This window comes from Tachyglossus aculeatus, chromosome 19, assembly GCF_015852505.1.
Source record: "Tachyglossus aculeatus isolate mTacAcu1 chromosome 19, mTacAcu1.pri, whole genome shotgun sequence".
In the NCBI taxonomy this organism is placed as follows: domain Eukaryota; kingdom Metazoa; phylum Chordata; class Mammalia; order Monotremata; family Tachyglossidae; genus Tachyglossus; species Tachyglossus aculeatus.
This window is the reverse complement of record NC_052084.1, coordinates 12,629,348-12,646,892: the sequence shown is the minus strand read 5'-3', so window position 1 is coordinate 12,646,892 and position 17,545 is coordinate 12,629,348. Positions and strand designations below refer to the sequence as shown.

Below are 17,545 nucleotides of genomic sequence, written 5' to 3'. Positions count from 1 at the left end.
TGTTCCTTTAATTTTTGAAGTTTTCTTCTCCTGATATCCCAATTCCATGTTGACTTTTTAAATAATTGGTACGATATTATTGACTCTATATTGCCAACTTAATCTTACAGGAGAAGCACAGGAAACAATATAAAAATCTGTGCAGTTTATACATCGACCTTTAAAATGTGCTATGACACTATCATTGTGTCTATGCGCTGACAGTTGAGCAGATTTGGTGTACAAGGAAGTTCACAAGATTTTGTCTACATCTATTTGATCCTAAAGCCGGTCTTATTGGAGTTATTGGCATCCTAATCAATTTTCCTCGCCCCAGTGGGGTGAAGGAGGTTCCACAATAGATTCAATTTTATTTAAACTATTTTGGGCATCCATGTTCAACACTGTAATGAAAACCCGGGAAACTGGTGCTGGACTATATGCTGTATGTGGCTGTAGTCATTTTGGAAGCACAGCAGACTGAGATAGTTATCCAGGACTTTTTGTATGGTGATGACTGTGTGTCAGAGGTACAACATGCTAGACTGCATTCATAGGTTTTGCAGAATCAGTACAGCATTACAGACTGATAAAGCCTGAAGTCATATGCCAGCTTGTACCAGGGAACTCTTTACTTAAGTCAGCCAAAGACTTAGATAAGGAACTCAGACAAGCATTAGTACAGGGCTCTGCACAGAATAAGTGCTCTATAAAGACCATCGATTGATTGTACTGAGAGCTGTCACTTAAGTCCGCTGTCTGAAGAGCACATTGTCCAGTGATAATGCTGAGACAAAGAGTAGAAAACCTACTTTTAACCAAAGAAAACCAAAAACCTTAGTCTTCCAAGACCCCCACAGACAAAATTATGGAACCTAAACCATTGCCAGGCGACCATTAGATGGTCAGTATTGGCCATTAATATCACCTGGATATTAGGAGCTATGACATAAGTTAAAAACCAGAGGCCCCAAGGAAGTCTGAAGAAGAGGAGTCCTTACAATGGGAAGAGTCAGGGGGATGAGAGATTACTGCTGGCAGCCACTCAGTACTTTCTCATTTGCACTGAGCAGTAGTTCCCATCAGGAACTTAGAAAACAAACTTTAAGGTACCAGGGAGGCTGGAGTGGTTGTGGAACCAGAGGTATATATGCGTTGGGGAAGGGGGAACTTTGAGTAATCCCTCTTCCTGGACTTTCCCGCCCCATGTAGACTGCCAGGGCCAAGTTTACTCTGCCATTAGAGGGGCAAGGTATGGAAGTGTTTGAACCAAAGGTACCCTGAACATGCAAATAGGATAGACTCCCAGCTTCCTTTTAAGAAAGGCATAAAGAAAAAGGTTTCAGTCCAGTAAATTAAAAGAATATGTTTTCCTGAGACATTATCAATTTTGTCTCTATGAAATGGTGGTTCACCATGCTTACAAAAGGCATATTTGGTGGCCACCCTCCCTTATATTAAGAACAAAAACATTTTCTTCCATGATTCTTCCTCTTCACAGTTTAGTGATCAGCTGCAGTGGAAGACTAATGCTTAGCTCCTGCAAAGAAAATCTTTATGCACAGCAAGTGTTTTTGAGAGAAATTGACTAGGATTTTCTAATTCCAGGCCTTTTCAATTAGCAACAGATGCTGCAGGAAAGTATGTCTATGCAGGAACACTGCATTTATTTTCCTCTCCTGTAGCTGATATTGGCATAGCCATTGTCAGGGAAAGGTGGTGGTCTTTGTCTTTGGTATGGTGCATCATTGATGAATGTCTGCTTTTATTTTTGTTTTTCTCTTCTAATCACTTTCCTAATTAAAGCCCCAAGCTGCAGCCTGACCCTGTAAAAAAAAAAAAAATTAAACCCCAAATTCTATACCAAAGGTGTTGGTGATTTAAAATATAGTAAATAGTCACAATGGGCATAAAAACTTGAATTCTCATACCATCTCTGATTTTCTCTTCAGCTATGAATTGGGAGTTTAATTCCAGGGTTTAAAATGATTTTGCCCAGCTACAATCTTATGTTCTTTATCAAAGTTTAAGAATCGGTAGACATCTTGAACATCAAGTCCTTTCTTCCAGGGACAAAGGTGGAAGGTTCTGAGAGAGGATATTTGAAATAAGATTGATTATTAAAATAAAAAAGTACATGTACTCTGAGGCATCAGAGAAGGGTATTTACTAGTGTTCATCCTTTCTAAGTACTTTAATAATCTGTGAATATGAAATCTTCCCATAATGTTGATATTCACACAAAGAGGTGAACATTGATATAAACTCTACCCACATCTGTATTTTGCATGCACGGGGAGCTGATAACAAATGGGAAAGAAGAGGATTCATGAAAAAAGGTTTAGAGCAAGTGAGAGTTCTGGGAAGGAAAGAGAAGAGGAGAAGGCAAAATGGAATAAGTATAATTTGGGGTAAAGACAGGCAGAGGCAGAAGGAGAGAGGACTAGGCAGACAAATTAGCAGGAGGGATTAGAGGACGGGCGGAGAATGTAAGGGAGATGAAACAGAAGGGGAAGGCAAGGTGAAAAAGGAACAATGACAACAGGGGCCTAAGAGCTAGAAAGAGAACAGAAAAAGGGAGAAAGAACAGTAAAAAGCAATGAGGGTGCATCAAACCCATATATAGAGTAGGTATTTCTGCTATTTTAAATTTTAGATGTATTTTCAAGCTCTAGTCTACGAATCCTCGCCATTCCAGGAAATCTAAAAAAAAAAAAATATGAATGGACATCTGTCTATCTTTGAAGGTTCAGTAATTTAATCATGCAGCATGACTTATTTGGAGTTTGCTGTGTGGTTTCCAAAGTGGTTTTTCTTTGGTTGGTTCTTAGTGGAAGGCCCCATCAATGTAACCTCTTTAAGTATGTGCTTAGAAGGCCAAGACCATATCTGTTCGAAGTCATAGGGAGGGAGGCAATGCAGTCCTATGTGGCATGGGCACTTTAACTCAATTTGATTCTGGTGATAAAAACATCAGATCTCTCCCACGTTCTGGTAAACCTCTTAAAAGTCCTAGGAAGCAGAGGCTGCTTTCTCTTCCGCAAATTATTGAATTTTTATGACCTGTCTAGCCAATTCAAGAAATGCAGACTCTCCTGCTGATCTCAGACCTTTTCTAGTGCCAATGCCACTTTCACTAGTACCAGAAGTGAGGGCTCTCTCCCCCTATGAGATGGGTCAAGGGCAGCGAAGATGTCTTCCCTACTTCGCCTCTCCTTTCCCTTAGCCCTATTTTGCATGCTCTGCTTGTCCAAATTTGGATATTTTCTGAAATATCTTCAATTCATTTAACAGAGTAAGAAATCAGGAAAAACAAGGAAACACTATGTGGTGTAAGGACCTGTAATCTGGTTGTTTGCAGTGCCTGAGTAATTAGAATGACTTAGTGATGGTCTTCTCTCTGATGACAATCTCTTGTATCTGGAATTCTCTTTGAACCCTGTTATGATGAAAGTTTCTGAATTCGACTCATTTGTTACCACCTAGTTGGTGTCCTTAGAAGAATTCTGGATGAGTTGAAATCTGATGCTAGAGATGACAGATTCTGTCTTTGTATTGTTAGAAGATGATGCTAGTAAGATTTTTGAGACAGTGATTCATTCAGTTTGTCACCGAGTGATTAGTATCTTGAGGAAGTGGGAAGAGATGAGAGAGGCAGAAACGGGAAGGAAGAGAAGAAAAAGGGAAGAAATGAGGTTGTAATTTCTCATCCTAGGACTAATCCAGCAGAGAGCTGTTCATTAGGGCAAGAAGAGAAGATGAGAATTAGAGGTGTAGAGATCATGTCTGCCAAGAAATGATTTGGGACTATCCACTTATACTATACTGTAAACAAATGTATTTTATTTGTATATGCAAAGGCAAGCTTTTTAGACTGATCTGCTTTCATTAGATAAAGGGGAAATAATCTGAAAGTTGTTGAGTAGAAGTTTGTTTTCCTTTGAGAGCTTGTTATTTTCAGGTTTTTATATTTACCTCTTTTAATATCTGTAAACTTGGAAAGAACGTTTGTCTTCTTGGAAAAGACCATGCAAGACAAACATTTAGCATCTGAGCAGAAATCTTATAATAGTTTATTCATAATTATTTATGGAAATAGGCTTCAAGCAAGACTAGGCAAAAATAATAGGGGAATTTTAGACTTGACAATGATTTCCAAGTTTTGCTTCTCTGGAACTCTGGAGTTTTAGGCTACTTTATTGTATGTTTAAAGCTGTGTCAACTACCTGGCCTAAATAAATTTCTCCTTTCCTCCTTTTGACCCACAATGAGGTTGCCATAGTGTTAACCTTATGATGCAGTCTGTTTCTTAGCAGTAGCCACATGGCTATGTATTAATCCGTGCTCTGGACTTGAAACTTTGTAATAATAATAGTAATAATAGTAATTATGGTATTGGTTAAGTGCTTACTATGTACCAGGAACTGTACTAGGTGTTGGGGTGGATACAAGCAAATTGGGTTGGACACAATCCCTGTCTCATGCAGGGGTCACAGTCTCAGATTTTACAGAAGCAGTAACTGAGGCATAGAGAAGTGAAGTGACTTGCCCAAGGTCACACAGCAGAGCCCGGATTAGAACCCATGATCTTCTGACCCCCAGGCCCGTGCTCAATCTACTACACCTCCTGCTGCTTCTCTATACAAAACCTTTTGTATAGGCTTTGCCAGTTAAGCTATTTTTAATGCAAAATTACAGCTTGGTCAGTCACAAAAATCTAGGATGCCCTCCCCATACTCCTGCCATTTTCCTGTTCTCTTGTAGTGTGAATCCGGACAATTCTGGAACAGGGATTTGGTCTAGATTCACAGGTGCATAATCTTGGAAGGTTTGAGACGTCAGTCATATTTTATATCCCTTTGCCCTCGGAAAGACCTCATACAAATTATTTCACATAGATGTGATTCCCTCCTTTTTAAAAAGACCTTCAAAGACAAACGTACCACCAGCATCCATGGTCATCGACTCCAGCGGTTAGCAGTTATTGCAATCAGAAAGTTTTTCATATTGTCAGTCCTCAACCCCATCATGATACTGCATCCTAGGTAATAGAATCATCAAAAATTGGTTAGATTTTGCTGAATTGGAACAGTGAAAGCAGAGTATTGAGTTGATTGGGCTGATTCAAGTAACTGTTTTAAAGATAGCATCTTGAAGGTGTCCCTCCATCAACTAAAGAACAAATGTCTCAGCTTAATATATGTCTGTGTCAAAAATTTTAAAAAAAACCCCTCAGCCACAGTAGGTGACTAAAGGGATAAGTTACTTTCAGGGATTCTGAAAGCCCAGTAGTATTTAGTATATGCTCTCTCAGCATTAAAAAGTGACCTTGTGAATACATGTTAATTTTGAAGGTGTGATTGACCTTTGGAATTTTAATATAAACAGTTTTTTGTGTGTTCAGAGGTTGGAGCAATCACAGAGGAAACCGAAGCCTGTGATTGGTGGAGTTTGGGTGCTGTCCTCTTTGAACTTCTAACTGGCAAGGTAAGCAAGGATCCAAGTCATTGAACAGAATTTACTCAGATGCCATGCTTGCTTCATATGGTCTCAGTGGGTTTGGAATTGTAGCCTCTGAATGTCATTTTTTTCCTATCATATCAGTGCCTCGGACAGAGAAGCTTTTGTTTTAGACGTGAACAGAATAATGTATCAGTTTCCCAGGATGAAAAAGGAAAAAAAAAAAGATCAAATTAAGCAACAACAGACAATCCTATGATAGGGCACAACATTTAATTAAGACATGTTTCATATGAAGGGCTGGAGGAAGGAGTGGACTAGTTGGGCCTCTTCCCCCTGTCCCCAGACTGGCTGAGGAGACCAAGCTGACCACACCATCTTCTTCTAGAGGACAGAAGGGGTTCTCTCTGTTTTTTTTGGTACCATTCCTTGTCTGTAGAGCTGCGTTTCTGTCAGGTGCTGGCACTGCTCAAAGCGCTTAATATAGTGCTCCACACTAAGTGCTCTGTAAATACAATTGATTGATTGGAGCCAAGGGAGACAGGTGGCCCAGGTGGTGGTCCAGGAGCCAGAGCCCTCGGAAGGGGTTTTGGCAAAGGACCTCCTCAGACCCCAGAGTAGCCCTGCTTAGTGGTTCCCTGCCCCTGCAAGCTGCGTGACTGCTGTTCTAGAGCAGTCCTGCTTCCCGTGGCTGATAGGCCGAGAAAGCACAGAGCCAGCAGTGGCAGATCGCTGCAGGGCCCTTGATGACACGATGCCCTGATGATAGGGTTAAACAGTAAAACTGCAGTTATGTGATGGATAGACCACGAGCCTGGAAGTCAGAAGCACCTGAGTTCTAATCTTGGCTCCACCACTTGCCTGCTGTGTGACCTTGGGCAAGTCGCTTGACTTTTTTGTGCCTCTGTTACCTCATCTGTAAAATGAGGATTAAACCTGTGTCCCTATGTGGGTTAGGGGCTCTACTAAGCGCTAGGGTTTCCAACCTGATTAGCTTGTATCTACCCCAGCACTTAGTGCAGTGACTGGCACATGTAAGCAATTAATGAATACCAGAAAATAAAATAAATTTCCACACATGTTCATTTTTACAAGTGAAGGTTTTAGCTTTTATATTCCAGAAAATTCCTCCATTCTCCAGTTTGTGGAAGGCACTATTTTTAGATCAGTAACTTTTCAGTGTGATGTAAGACTGTGTATAGTGGTCCCCTGCCAAGTACAGTGCTCTGCACATAGTAAGCGCTCAATAAATACGATTGATGAAGTAAGCATAGGACATGAGGAGAATGGTATTTTCTCAAATGTTCACCCACCTCAGCATTAAGCACTCTTCAGCCAGATCAAGTAGGCCAATAAAACAATCTTCAGTTCTTTGCAGTTTTTGAATAGAAATTTGTTGTTCTTTTATGGCAAAGTAAAGTGGGGGTATTTTGAAGCCTGAAATGATATAACTTTTGGTAGTATGGGAAAATATAGGAGCACCATAGATTTATAAATTGCAGTGATGTTTCCTTGTTCTCACAAAGCATATCATATTCTGGTTAGCTTTCAGAGATGAACTAAATCTGCTAGATTCCAAGCTCAATGAGGGCAGGGATCATGCCTGCATACTCGATTGTACTTTTCCATTCTAAATACAGTGTTCTGCAGTCATTGTGACTGACTGATTGATTGGCACTCCCCAAGTAAGTAATCTGATAGCTGAACTGACCATGTGATACCAGTCTGACTTCAACAATATTCTGTGAATGTGATTATTGATACTGTGGTTCTGTATTTCTTAATGTGTTGGGCTGGAAGAGAATCACATGTGTTACATGAAATAAGAACTATTCCTGATTGATTGTTTCAGACTCTGATTGAGTGCCATCCATCAGGAATAAACACTCACACATCTTTGAATATGCCGGAACGTATCTCTGAAGAGGCCCGATCACTCACTCAACAGGTAATCTGGTTCACCTATATGATCAGGGAAATCAGCCAAGCAAATGGACTCACAGACTCAGAATCCGAAAAAAAAAATCGGACGGTGTAAAAGAAGTGAAATTGAAAATACGGTCTGTGACTGTGACTTCTTCAAGGAACTGCTGTCAATTTGAGTGGTTAAGGACCTTGGGAATGTTTTGAGGTCTGGAAAAAAGTTGTAATAGGATACATTATGAACAATATGATCTCATTTCCAAAAGTTACTTTCAATTAATGCCCTTTTTCCTTTCTTTTTGTGATTTAGCTTGTGCATTTTAGTTTTGGACGTAGAGGATGCTTCCAATTCCATTTGGAAACAACATATTGATGACTAAGTTGTATCTCTAAGACTTAGGTCTGGGGTGCTCGAGCAACTTTGAGGCATGTTAATGTGAAAGATCCTTCTTTCACATTTCACAGTGTGAAAGATACCCTTCTACGCAGATATTTTAGATTTGACTCCTTGGAATATAAATTGGTATTACCTCTAATAAGTGAGTGTAATGAAACAGTTGTAAATGTTCACAAGGTATGTTTGAATGTGAAAAAGAAACTAATCACTGCAGTGGGAATGTATCCTTTCTAGAGGTCCTCAAAAAGTACTCAGCCTATAGTCAAGGGGTAGGTGTTACTCAGGCAAAGTGGGGTTAGCCTGTGGAAAAAGTGGGACTTTAGTAGAGGTGGAGAATACTTTTTACAAGAGGAAGCTAAGGTGAGGAAAACTGTGAGAAGGGGGAAATAAGGCTTTTGATTCCTTTCCATTGTTGCCTGCACATTGACAAGCAGGAACAGTGTAGTTGACCCCAGACTAATGTTAGATATGACACGACTAGCTTGGGCGGGTCCCCTGAAGCCAGGCATAAGGAGTTTATCCTGAAGCCAGTTTATCAATGACCTGGCTGCAGGAGTGTGATCAAGCAGATAGAGCACAAAGTGGGGAGTCAGGAGGACCTGGGTTCTAGTTCCAGCTCCACCACTTATCAGCTTTGTGACTTTGGGGAAGTCACGTAACTTCTCTGTTGCCTCAGTTAGCTCGTCTGTAAAGTGGGGATTAAGACTGTGAGTACTATGTGGGATATGAACTGTGTCCAAACCTCATTACCTTGTGTCTACCCTAGCACTTAGAACAGTGGCTGGCACACAGTAAGCACTTAACAAATGCCGCTAAAAAAATTGTGTCGCATTTGCAAGTGACAAGTAAACTGCGGGGAGAGGGACTGCTAACTTTTGGAAAGACAGGAATATGATTCAGAGAGAATTGGATAAATTGGACAATTCAGTTGGGACTGTGTAATATTATAGTGAATACTCCACATTGTGTTAAAAAACTACACATTCCAAGTTTTTTTAGCACTTAAGAGAAGGCTAGCATTGGAGACTAATGCCTGAGGAGTTAGTCATGACAGATAGTATTGGAAATAGAAATAAGTGATTGATGCACGTGCAGTGAACTGACCTCACCTTCACTCTTCATGTTAATTTGCCTGTTCACATCTTGCTAATCCCATCATGGTTAATAGGAATTACATATTTTAGAAGAATGGACCCATTGAGAAGACTGCCATTGCAACTGCAGATTATTATAACTAACAGGTTGTGTTTGACTCTAGAAGGTTATAAATCAGAGTTCCGTCATTTGCCCATCCAGGGAAACTACCACTCATGTTGAGGAAACATTGTCAGGAAAAGGAAAAGGGGGTCTCTTGGCATGATTAACAGTTTGTCATTTTGACTTTCCTCTTCCACCCTCTCGTAGGTTACACGAAAGGTCAGAAAATCACAAAATGAGTTTACAGGGACCTGATTACTCTGCTGTAGGGAAATCATACCTTATGTGTTGTCGTAGTACCCAGCTTCCAGTAACAGTTATTTCCTTGCCCTTCTCCTTCCACCCAGCCAAAGTCCATTCTTGATTTTTTTTTACCCCAAATGTAAATCAGATGGTGCTAAATATTAGTAGAGCTGCTCTCTTTTATACCCAGATTTTTTTCTGAAAGCGACCTAAATAGTGCTAAATAGTAATAGAGTAGCTCCATTTTTATAGGTTTTTTTTTTTTCTGAAAGAAACTAGAAAACACATATCCCCCCCCGGCCCCCCCCCCAAACCTGTAAGGTGATATTTTAAAATGTGGATTTAATTTGTGCTGCCGTTAGTCCTTCAGATGAAAGATCTTGTGTGGAGAGTTGATCTTTAGAGCCTAAATCTTTGTACTGTTATGCTCAGCTGCTGTTACTTGTTCCACGTCAAACAAATACAGATTGGAAGTGGCTGCCAAGGCTCAGCCACCAACTCTGGCAAATACACCTCTCAGCAGGTCAGGATTATTTAGTGACCAGGTTTGCCCATCTGGGTGATTGATTGAGACCAGAGCTGTAGCATATAATGGTAGAAGAGGCTGAGGGGGTCACACCTTTGGAATATGTAAATAGCTGTAGACTTCTAGCAATATTGAATTTTCCTTAATCCAGAAATAAATATGAATGTAGTGATTGTTGATGGTTGCTGTATGTTTGTTATCAGAATCCTATGGGAAGGCAAGAGCCGGGCAGTAACTGAGCTAAAGAAACAATTTACATAGTTCCTGTTGCTGGAAAGTTAGTTTTATATTCCAGAGATGTGGTTCAACAGTATAACAAGTCCATATCAGGCTGTTAGGAGTGTTAGCTCTATGTTAAGATACCTTCTGCCCTGAAATAAGTAGGAGTGAATACTGACATTTTCAGGCTAAGTGAACTGGATCTGTTTTGGATGTGTTTACATTTATGAGGGAAAAAAAAAATTCCAAGCTTTTTTTTTTTGTTTGAGCACTTTTACATTAAATTTATATCATCAGCATTTTTGCAAAACCTGTTTTGGTATTTGTTGAAACAATATTTATCTCACCTCTTGCCTCACAGAGATACTTGGAAAATATGCTTTAGGAAAAATTCTTGCTCAGTAGTTCTAAGGTATCAGAATCTGTCATTAAAATGATTGTCCAAATTGGTTGAACCTGTAATTATTTTTCGATGAGGGCTCTAATTGGACTGGAGGTACCTGAACATCAACTCTGAAAGGTGGGCAGAGTTGGGGAGGAAGGCTTGAAAAGGCTGGGAGCTAGTCAAGATGTGGGCAGGGAAAAGCTGCCATTCCCATCTTCGATCTTGAGCTGCTGCGATTCCCACTCTACTTTCTCCTGCTGCCAAGGCACAACGCTCAGCTGATTGCTGATGTCTGTGTACTAAAGTGTTGCTCGAGTATGGAGAGGCACCAACTGTAGTGCTGTGTGCTTGCACCTACACTCTCCAGGGCCTTTATAGGCGCACCCTTTGATGGAGCCAAGTTATGATTTTCAAAATTTTCCCACAGACTTAATAATAATAACAATAATGATGGTATTTGTTAAGCGCTTACTATGTGCCAAGCACTGTTCGAGGTCCCATGCGGGGCTCACAGTCTCAATCCCATTTTACAGATGAGGTAACTGAGGGCCAGAGAAGTGAAGTGACTTGCCCAAAGTCACACAGCTGACAAGTGACAGAGCTGGGATTAGAACCCACGACTTCTGACTCCCAAGCCCGTACTCTTTCCACTAAGCCATACTGCTTCGCTATCCTCTCCCAAGTGCTTAGTACAGTGCTCTGCACACAGTAAGCTCTCAGTAAATACAGTTGACTGACTGACTGCTGGGGTTAAGATGGGGGCTGGTGGTAGGAAACACCAGGAAAGGAAAAGGGGTTGGTGTCGGGTGCTTCACTAGATTCCCAAAGGAGAAAAATGTTGGGAGTATTGGGGGAAGCAGAAGAAGGGATGGCCAAGTTTGGGCTGTGGGAAGGAGGCAGGAAAACAGATTGGAACAAGGGAAAGGAGAAGAAAGGGAGATAGGAGGGATTTATGGATACTGGGGTACGTCAGTTAATAGTGCAGGATGCTGCCCTGGATTGCGCACAAGCCAGATTTCACTCGAGTAATAATCTACTCCTCCTTCAAACTTGATTATTATTGCAAATTGTTTTTTTATGCTGTAAATTCCTTGCCTTCGAGGATCACGAGTAGCAACTCTATTGAATTGAACACTCAAAAGCTTTTAGTACAGAGTTCTTCACACAGTAAGCGTTCAATAAATCCCATTGATTGATACAGGCCTTTTCTCCAAAGATGTCAAAGCATTATTATTATTATATTTCCTAGGCACTTACTATGTGTCGAGCACTGTTCTAAGTGCTGGGGTAGCTAGAAGTTTATCAGTTCTAACAAAGTCCTTGTCCCACATGGGCCTCACAGTTTAAGTAGGGGGGAGAACAGGAACAGGTATTGAACCTCCATTTTATAGATGAGGAAACTGAGTCATAGAGAAGTGGAGTGACTTATCCAAGGTCACACAGCAGGCACGTGGCAGGGTCAGGATTAGAACCCTGGTCCCCTGACTCCCAGGCACGTGCTCTTTCCACGAGGCCACATAGATTAAATTGACCCAATTTTTCTGGGTGAACCTTCTCCTTCCACAGTACATATTTGGAGGGGCAGTAGGTTGCCATTAAGTAAATGATTGCTCTCGTGTGCTCACTGGTGCCTAAGTGATTTGAGAGAGTTAATACACCACAAAACCACCTAAGATACCTCTTGGGAGCCAACTGACCATCTGACTCAATAGGATCTGGCTTAATGTGAAATATTAGAACAGGGCACTGACACGAATCAGGATATGACTGATCTCCTGTCCCTTGGGTCAGCTCATAGACCGTTGCCCTCTTTTAGGTGATGAACATGGTTATTTGGCACTTTCTAACTGCGGCTCTTATTTGGGCCAGATTTGACCCCTGCTTCCTTTGTATATGGGCCTCTGTTACTAACTAATTCTGCCTTTTCTAGCTTTTGCAGTTCAACCCCATAGAACGCCTTGGTGCTGGAGTGGCCGGTGTGGAAGACATCAAATCTCATCCATTTTTCACCCCTGTGAATTGGGCAGAATTAATGAGATGAAAGCAACCCGAGGTCATCCGAACAGTTTCAGGTCTCCCTGTGACAAGCTTTCCCAGCACAGACGCAAAGCTGGCTCGCAGTAATTTATGGACTACCAAATCACTTGGACAAAGACATTTAAAGGAAACAAGGGGAGAAAGAGGCCAAAAGAGAACAATTTCACTTGAATTACAGATCGGAGAGGGCATTCTTTGATTTATCCAGGAAGAAACTACTTGATGTAACCTTTAATCAAGGTGTGGCCAGATCAAATCTATCGGTAGCGTCCTGCGCGTTCCAGTTGCCTTGTGAACCAGGCCGCTACAGGAATGCACTGCTAGGATTTCTTCTAATACCAGTGCTGCCGTTGGTGCCAGATGCAAATCAGGCCTTATCAGTGTCAGGCAACTAGGCCGGATGGACATGATCAAATAATTTATTAATGTTCTTTCTGTAAATCAGGCACTAAAAGTGCTTAATGCATAATGTCACATGTGAGGTAAAAAGACATATATCTATTAGGAAATCTGTCTTGATGCTGTGGAATGTATCTTGAATGTGGTTGCATATTGTTTTATACCAGGGATGTTCATATGGAAAGAACTGTCTATAATGCCATCACTTGTGCTTGGTAGCTGACACTGCCTAATTGCCTATACCGTATTCTCGCTTTCTTTTCCTTTCTTTCTCTCCTCTTTTCTTCTTTCTCTTCCTTCTTTTCTTACTTTCTCTCTTTCCTGGCCTCTTCTTTCTTTTTACCTTTTTCTTCTTTCCTTCCTCTGTCCCTCCTCCCTTCTCTCCTTCCTTCCTTGTCTCCTTGATTCCTTCCTTCCTTCTTCATTCCTTCCTTCCATATTCCTTTCCTCGTTCTCTCCTTCCCTCTTTCCTTTTTTCCCTTCTTCCCCTCTTCCCTTCTTTCTCCTTTTCTTCTCTCTCTTTCCACTTCTCTGTTTGTTTCTTCCCCCTTCACTTTCTTTTTTTATACATATTCTAACTTTATTAATAAGGCATATTGGAAGTTATTACGAAACAAAGACTTTCTTCCCCAAGACCCAGTAAGGTTAAAATTTCTGCTAATTCAATAAACATAAAGAATTTATGCTAAATAAATGTATAGGTAAAAATGTTAATCATCTTTATTGAATACTACCTGTCATATTTCAACAAAATACTTGTCTGTTTCCCTCTAGAAGTGTATCCTCAAACATTTTTCTCTTGTTCATCCCCCAAGGTTTTTCTTGAGGAGGTTTGATATTTTTCTGCTAATTCCTCCTCAGAATGAGAAGTTGTACCCTCTTCAATATCTGCCTCATGTTTTTTCTATGTACAACCAAATCTAATCAAAACCAAATTGAGTTGTAGTGCTTTTTTAATCTTGAAAAATGGAAGAATGGTAATTTTTGACTTGACAATGGGAATTAGAAAAGTGGGTGTGAACCCACTGTGCATATTTGCCCTTTTTATGTTCATTCTGCACCTGGGTAAGATTGCCCCCTAAACTGGCCCATCTGTTTTCCTATTTGGAACTTGAATACAACAGTGCTATTTTCTAGCTCTTGTATTTGCAGTTTTAAAACAAATGTAATTGCCTTTCTTGTAAGAGCTTTGGCCAGGGAAGAAAAAACAAGCTTTTTCAGTGAAGAATTCAGCTGCTAGAAGTGGTTTCACTATTCCGTGGGCTCCCAGGTGGTAAAAATTTTGGCGATCTGTGCGATGGCCTTCCTAAAGAACATCTCCACAGCTTCGATCTGCCAGGGACCAGGCCGGTTCCTGTAACCCAAGAGCATGAGGGAAATGCTCCAGGGAAACAAAGGAAATCTGGAAACATTTTTCTTTATTCCAGGTCCCCCCACCCCCTCACTTTTTATTTATTTTTTGTCCTATCTTGTGATCTGAACTACAGCAGAGGGGCTGCTGCAACAACACTGCAGGTTGGGGGACAGGTCACCAGGATCATCCTACGGCAAGTTAGCTAGAGTGACATCACTCTCTGGAATTGCCTTTCAACTCATCAGCCTCTGGCCTCATAACAGGAACTTCCTCAGGTGAGAGCCACAGGAACAACGTCCTGTGCCGGCTGGGTAGGAAATCTGTGTGCACTCAGACCTAGCCATTAGGGAGTTTCCTTCCAGCCATGCCCTGACTCAGCCTCGGGAGGAGGATTTGTGACTGAGGCGATGCTCCCTTGCCTGTCATCTAACGTCCCTTGTGCTCTGAGAATTGTAACATCAACTGACAAATGTCATTGGTGTTGAGGGCATCCCTTTGCCATAATTTCTTGATATGTTTTACAAATGTATATATTTGTGTGTAGGCTCGCAAATATACATAAGCACAATCCAGCTGTATGGTAAGAACTAATTATTGCAATATTTGTTAAGCTAAGCACTTACTATGTGCCAAGCACTGTACGAAGCGCTGGAGTAAAAGTTAATCAGGTCGAGAACAGTTCCTGTCCCAAGTCTTTAAATCCCCGTATTACAGATGAGGGAATTGAGGCACAGATAAGTAAAGTGACTTGTCCAAGGTCACACAGCAGGCAAGTGGAGGACGTGGGATTAGAATGCAGGTCTCCTGAATCTCGGGCCTGTACTCTTTCCCTCAGGCCACGGCTCCGTGAAATGCATCTTCAGAATAAATGGCTTATGGGAAGGACCGAAAATGGCTTTGATTCAGTGACATGCAGGTATTTTTTCTATGTGCTAATGCTATAGAGGTATTGCTTGAAAAAATATCTAGGTCAAATGTCATTATAAAAAAGTGATGTCATATACAAAAGTACTTGGCAGCATATCTTTGCTCTAAATGTGTCTTTGATTTGATACTGTATTTTTTTCACTACATTAAAGTACCTGTATCCCTCAAATACATCAATTTACTATGCTGTTTGTGAAAAGGTATTATCCAGAAGTGCAGTCAGTAAGAGTTTTTATCATTGCGTTAAACGCAACGTGTTATAACATTATTTGTCCAAAGATCCAACAGCACATCGTAATAATAATATGAAGAAACTGAGGTTTAAAGAAGTTAAGTGACTTGCCCAAGGTCACATAACAGGTAAGTGGCCAAGTGGGATTCGAATCCAGATCTTCTGACTCCCAGTCTTTTTAGTAGACCCTGCTGTTTCTCATTAGAAGCCTGTACTATTCCTAAAGTCTAGGTGGAGAAGCCAAGGAGCATAGAACAAAGGTTAATAGACTAAAATTTGATCACCTTGCATTAACTGAGATACAAGTTGAGGCTTCATTTCATTTCCAATTTCGAAGAAAGTTTTGATAGCATGTTTGCACACTTTCCTGGTTTGGTCGTTTCAGTTTCTTACTTAAGGTCCTTCTTATTCATTCTGTTTGAAACCCTCTAAATACTTCTGGATGGTCTCACAATTTCTCCTCTTTCTCTTCTTTAGAGAAGAGACCTTGCCCTGCTGACTTCTTTAGTCTGGTGCTATGTTTGCCAAGGCCTTCCCCTCTGGGATTATTATTATTGTTGAGGACCAATTGCATCTAGTCACTTTGCTAGAATATGAAAAGTTGATATGAAGCAGGTGGGTGCCACCATCTGTTCCCAGCAGAATATCACAGACATGTCCCCAAAATGTGACCACCAGGCAGTCAGACAATCAGTGGTATTTATTTATGAAGTGCTTACTTTGTGCAGAACTCTGTACTAAGCATTTGGGAGGATACAATAAAGTTAGTAGGCAGATCCCTGCCCATGTCTAATAATGGTAAAATTATCTCTAGGCATCTTTTAGTAAGACTTTAGGTGATGTCCATTTTGTTAAGTTTAGGCTTGTATTGTGTTTTGTTTGTTTTTTCTCCCAGGTGAGATCTATGGTTTCTTAAAAAGACACCTTTTTTGCTGGTTGGTGGGAGATTAATATTGTGTAACTCACTGCATTTTATCGGGCCTCCATCAGAGAAACACTAATCTCAAATACTGTGGAGAAGGGCAGGGTTTTAGGAATCTTATTATCCTGCCAATTTCAGGTGAGAGGGATGAGGCACGTGTTGGGGTGACACATGCCATTCAGCGTTATATCGACTCCACTCTCGGCCCTACAAAAATGGATGCTTATGTTGCTGAAGTGAACCGTCTAACTGATAACAAAGTCACATTTGACTTTTAATGATTACTAATGGGAGTTAGATGTTTTAAGACTCCCTCCCATTGGCCTTAAGCTCATTTAAGGGAACCGAAGAACAAAGCCCCTCTCAGGGTCGCAACTGGAGAGTTTCTGGTACCTTATCAGTCTTGACTATGGGAGGGAGAGTCAAGCAGAGGCAGAGCCATTCCATTCCTAGCTTGGTCAGTGGCTAATGAGTGGAAGGCAATCTGCTACAACTCCCCTGTGCTGGGCAGCAGTGGCATTGGAGAGAGTTGAGGGCAGAGACTCAAGTTTACTGCGTGGAAGGAGGCAGTGGTAAGCCACTTCTGTATTTTTACCAAGGAAACTCTGTGGATACACTACCAAAATTATTGCAGATGGGAATGGGGTATCCTGGGAGAGATGTGTCCATGGTGTCACAATGGGTAGGAGATGACAGCATGAGACAAGAAGAACAAAGAGGTGAAAGGCTAGGACCCCATCTACATTTGCCTCATTTTCTCTTCCAGAAATGCTTATCTTTCCTAAAGTTAGATCAGATCAGATCAGGCAGAAACTCCTCACCCTCGGCTTCAAGGCTGTCCATCACCTCGCCCCCTCCTACCTCACCTCCCTTCTCTCCTTCTACAGCCCAGCCCGCACCCTCCGCTCCTCCGCCGCTCTCCTCACCGTACCTCGCTCTCGCCTGTCCCGCCATCGACCCCCGGCCCATGTCATCCCCCGGGCCTGGAACGCCCTCCCTCTGCCCATCCGCCAAGCTAGCTCTCTTCGTCCCTTAAAGGCCCTACTGAGAGCTCACCTCCTCCAGGAGGCCTTCCCAGACTGAGCCCCTTCCTTCCTCTCCCCCTCCTCCATCCCCCTGCTCTACCTCCTTCCCTTCCCCACAGCACCTGTATCTATGTATATATGTTTGTACGTATTTATTACTCTATTTATTTTACTTGTACATATCTATTCTATTTTATTTTGCTAATATGTTTTGTTTTGTTCTCTGTCTCCCCCTTCTAGACTGTGAGCCCACTGTTGGGTAGGGACCGTCTCTATATGTTGCCAACTTGTACTTCCCAAGCGCTTAGTACAGTGCTCTG

General features: G+C 41.5%; 1 protein-coding gene and 1 non-coding gene across 4 annotated transcripts in view; both read left to right on the top strand.

The window, feature by feature from the left end:
* The window catches only part of RPS6KC1 (ribosomal protein S6 kinase C1), a 105,808-nt gene extending 92,718 nt beyond the window's left edge, over nucleotides 1-13,090 (top strand). For all 3 annotated transcript variants that reach the window (XM_038761074.1, XM_038761076.1, XM_038761075.1), the window contains 3 exons: nucleotides 5,384-5,466; nucleotides 7,292-7,387; nucleotides 12,260-13,090. In XM_038761074.1, the coding sequence (XP_038617002.1) occupies nucleotides 5,384-5,466; nucleotides 7,292-7,387; nucleotides 12,260-12,370 (290 nt within the window). In that variant the 3' untranslated portion in view covers nucleotides 12,371-13,090. The remainder of the gene's footprint in view (nucleotides 1-5,383; nucleotides 5,467-7,291; nucleotides 7,388-12,259) is intronic.
* A 3,467-nt stretch (nucleotides 13,091-16,557) lies between these two features.
* Nucleotides 16,558-16,695, top strand: LOC119941114. The gene has a single exon (XR_005455142.1). It is a non-coding gene; the product is annotated as a small nucleolar RNA SNORA7 (small nucleolar RNA).
* The last annotated feature ends 850 nt before the right edge of the window (nucleotides 16,696-17,545 follow it).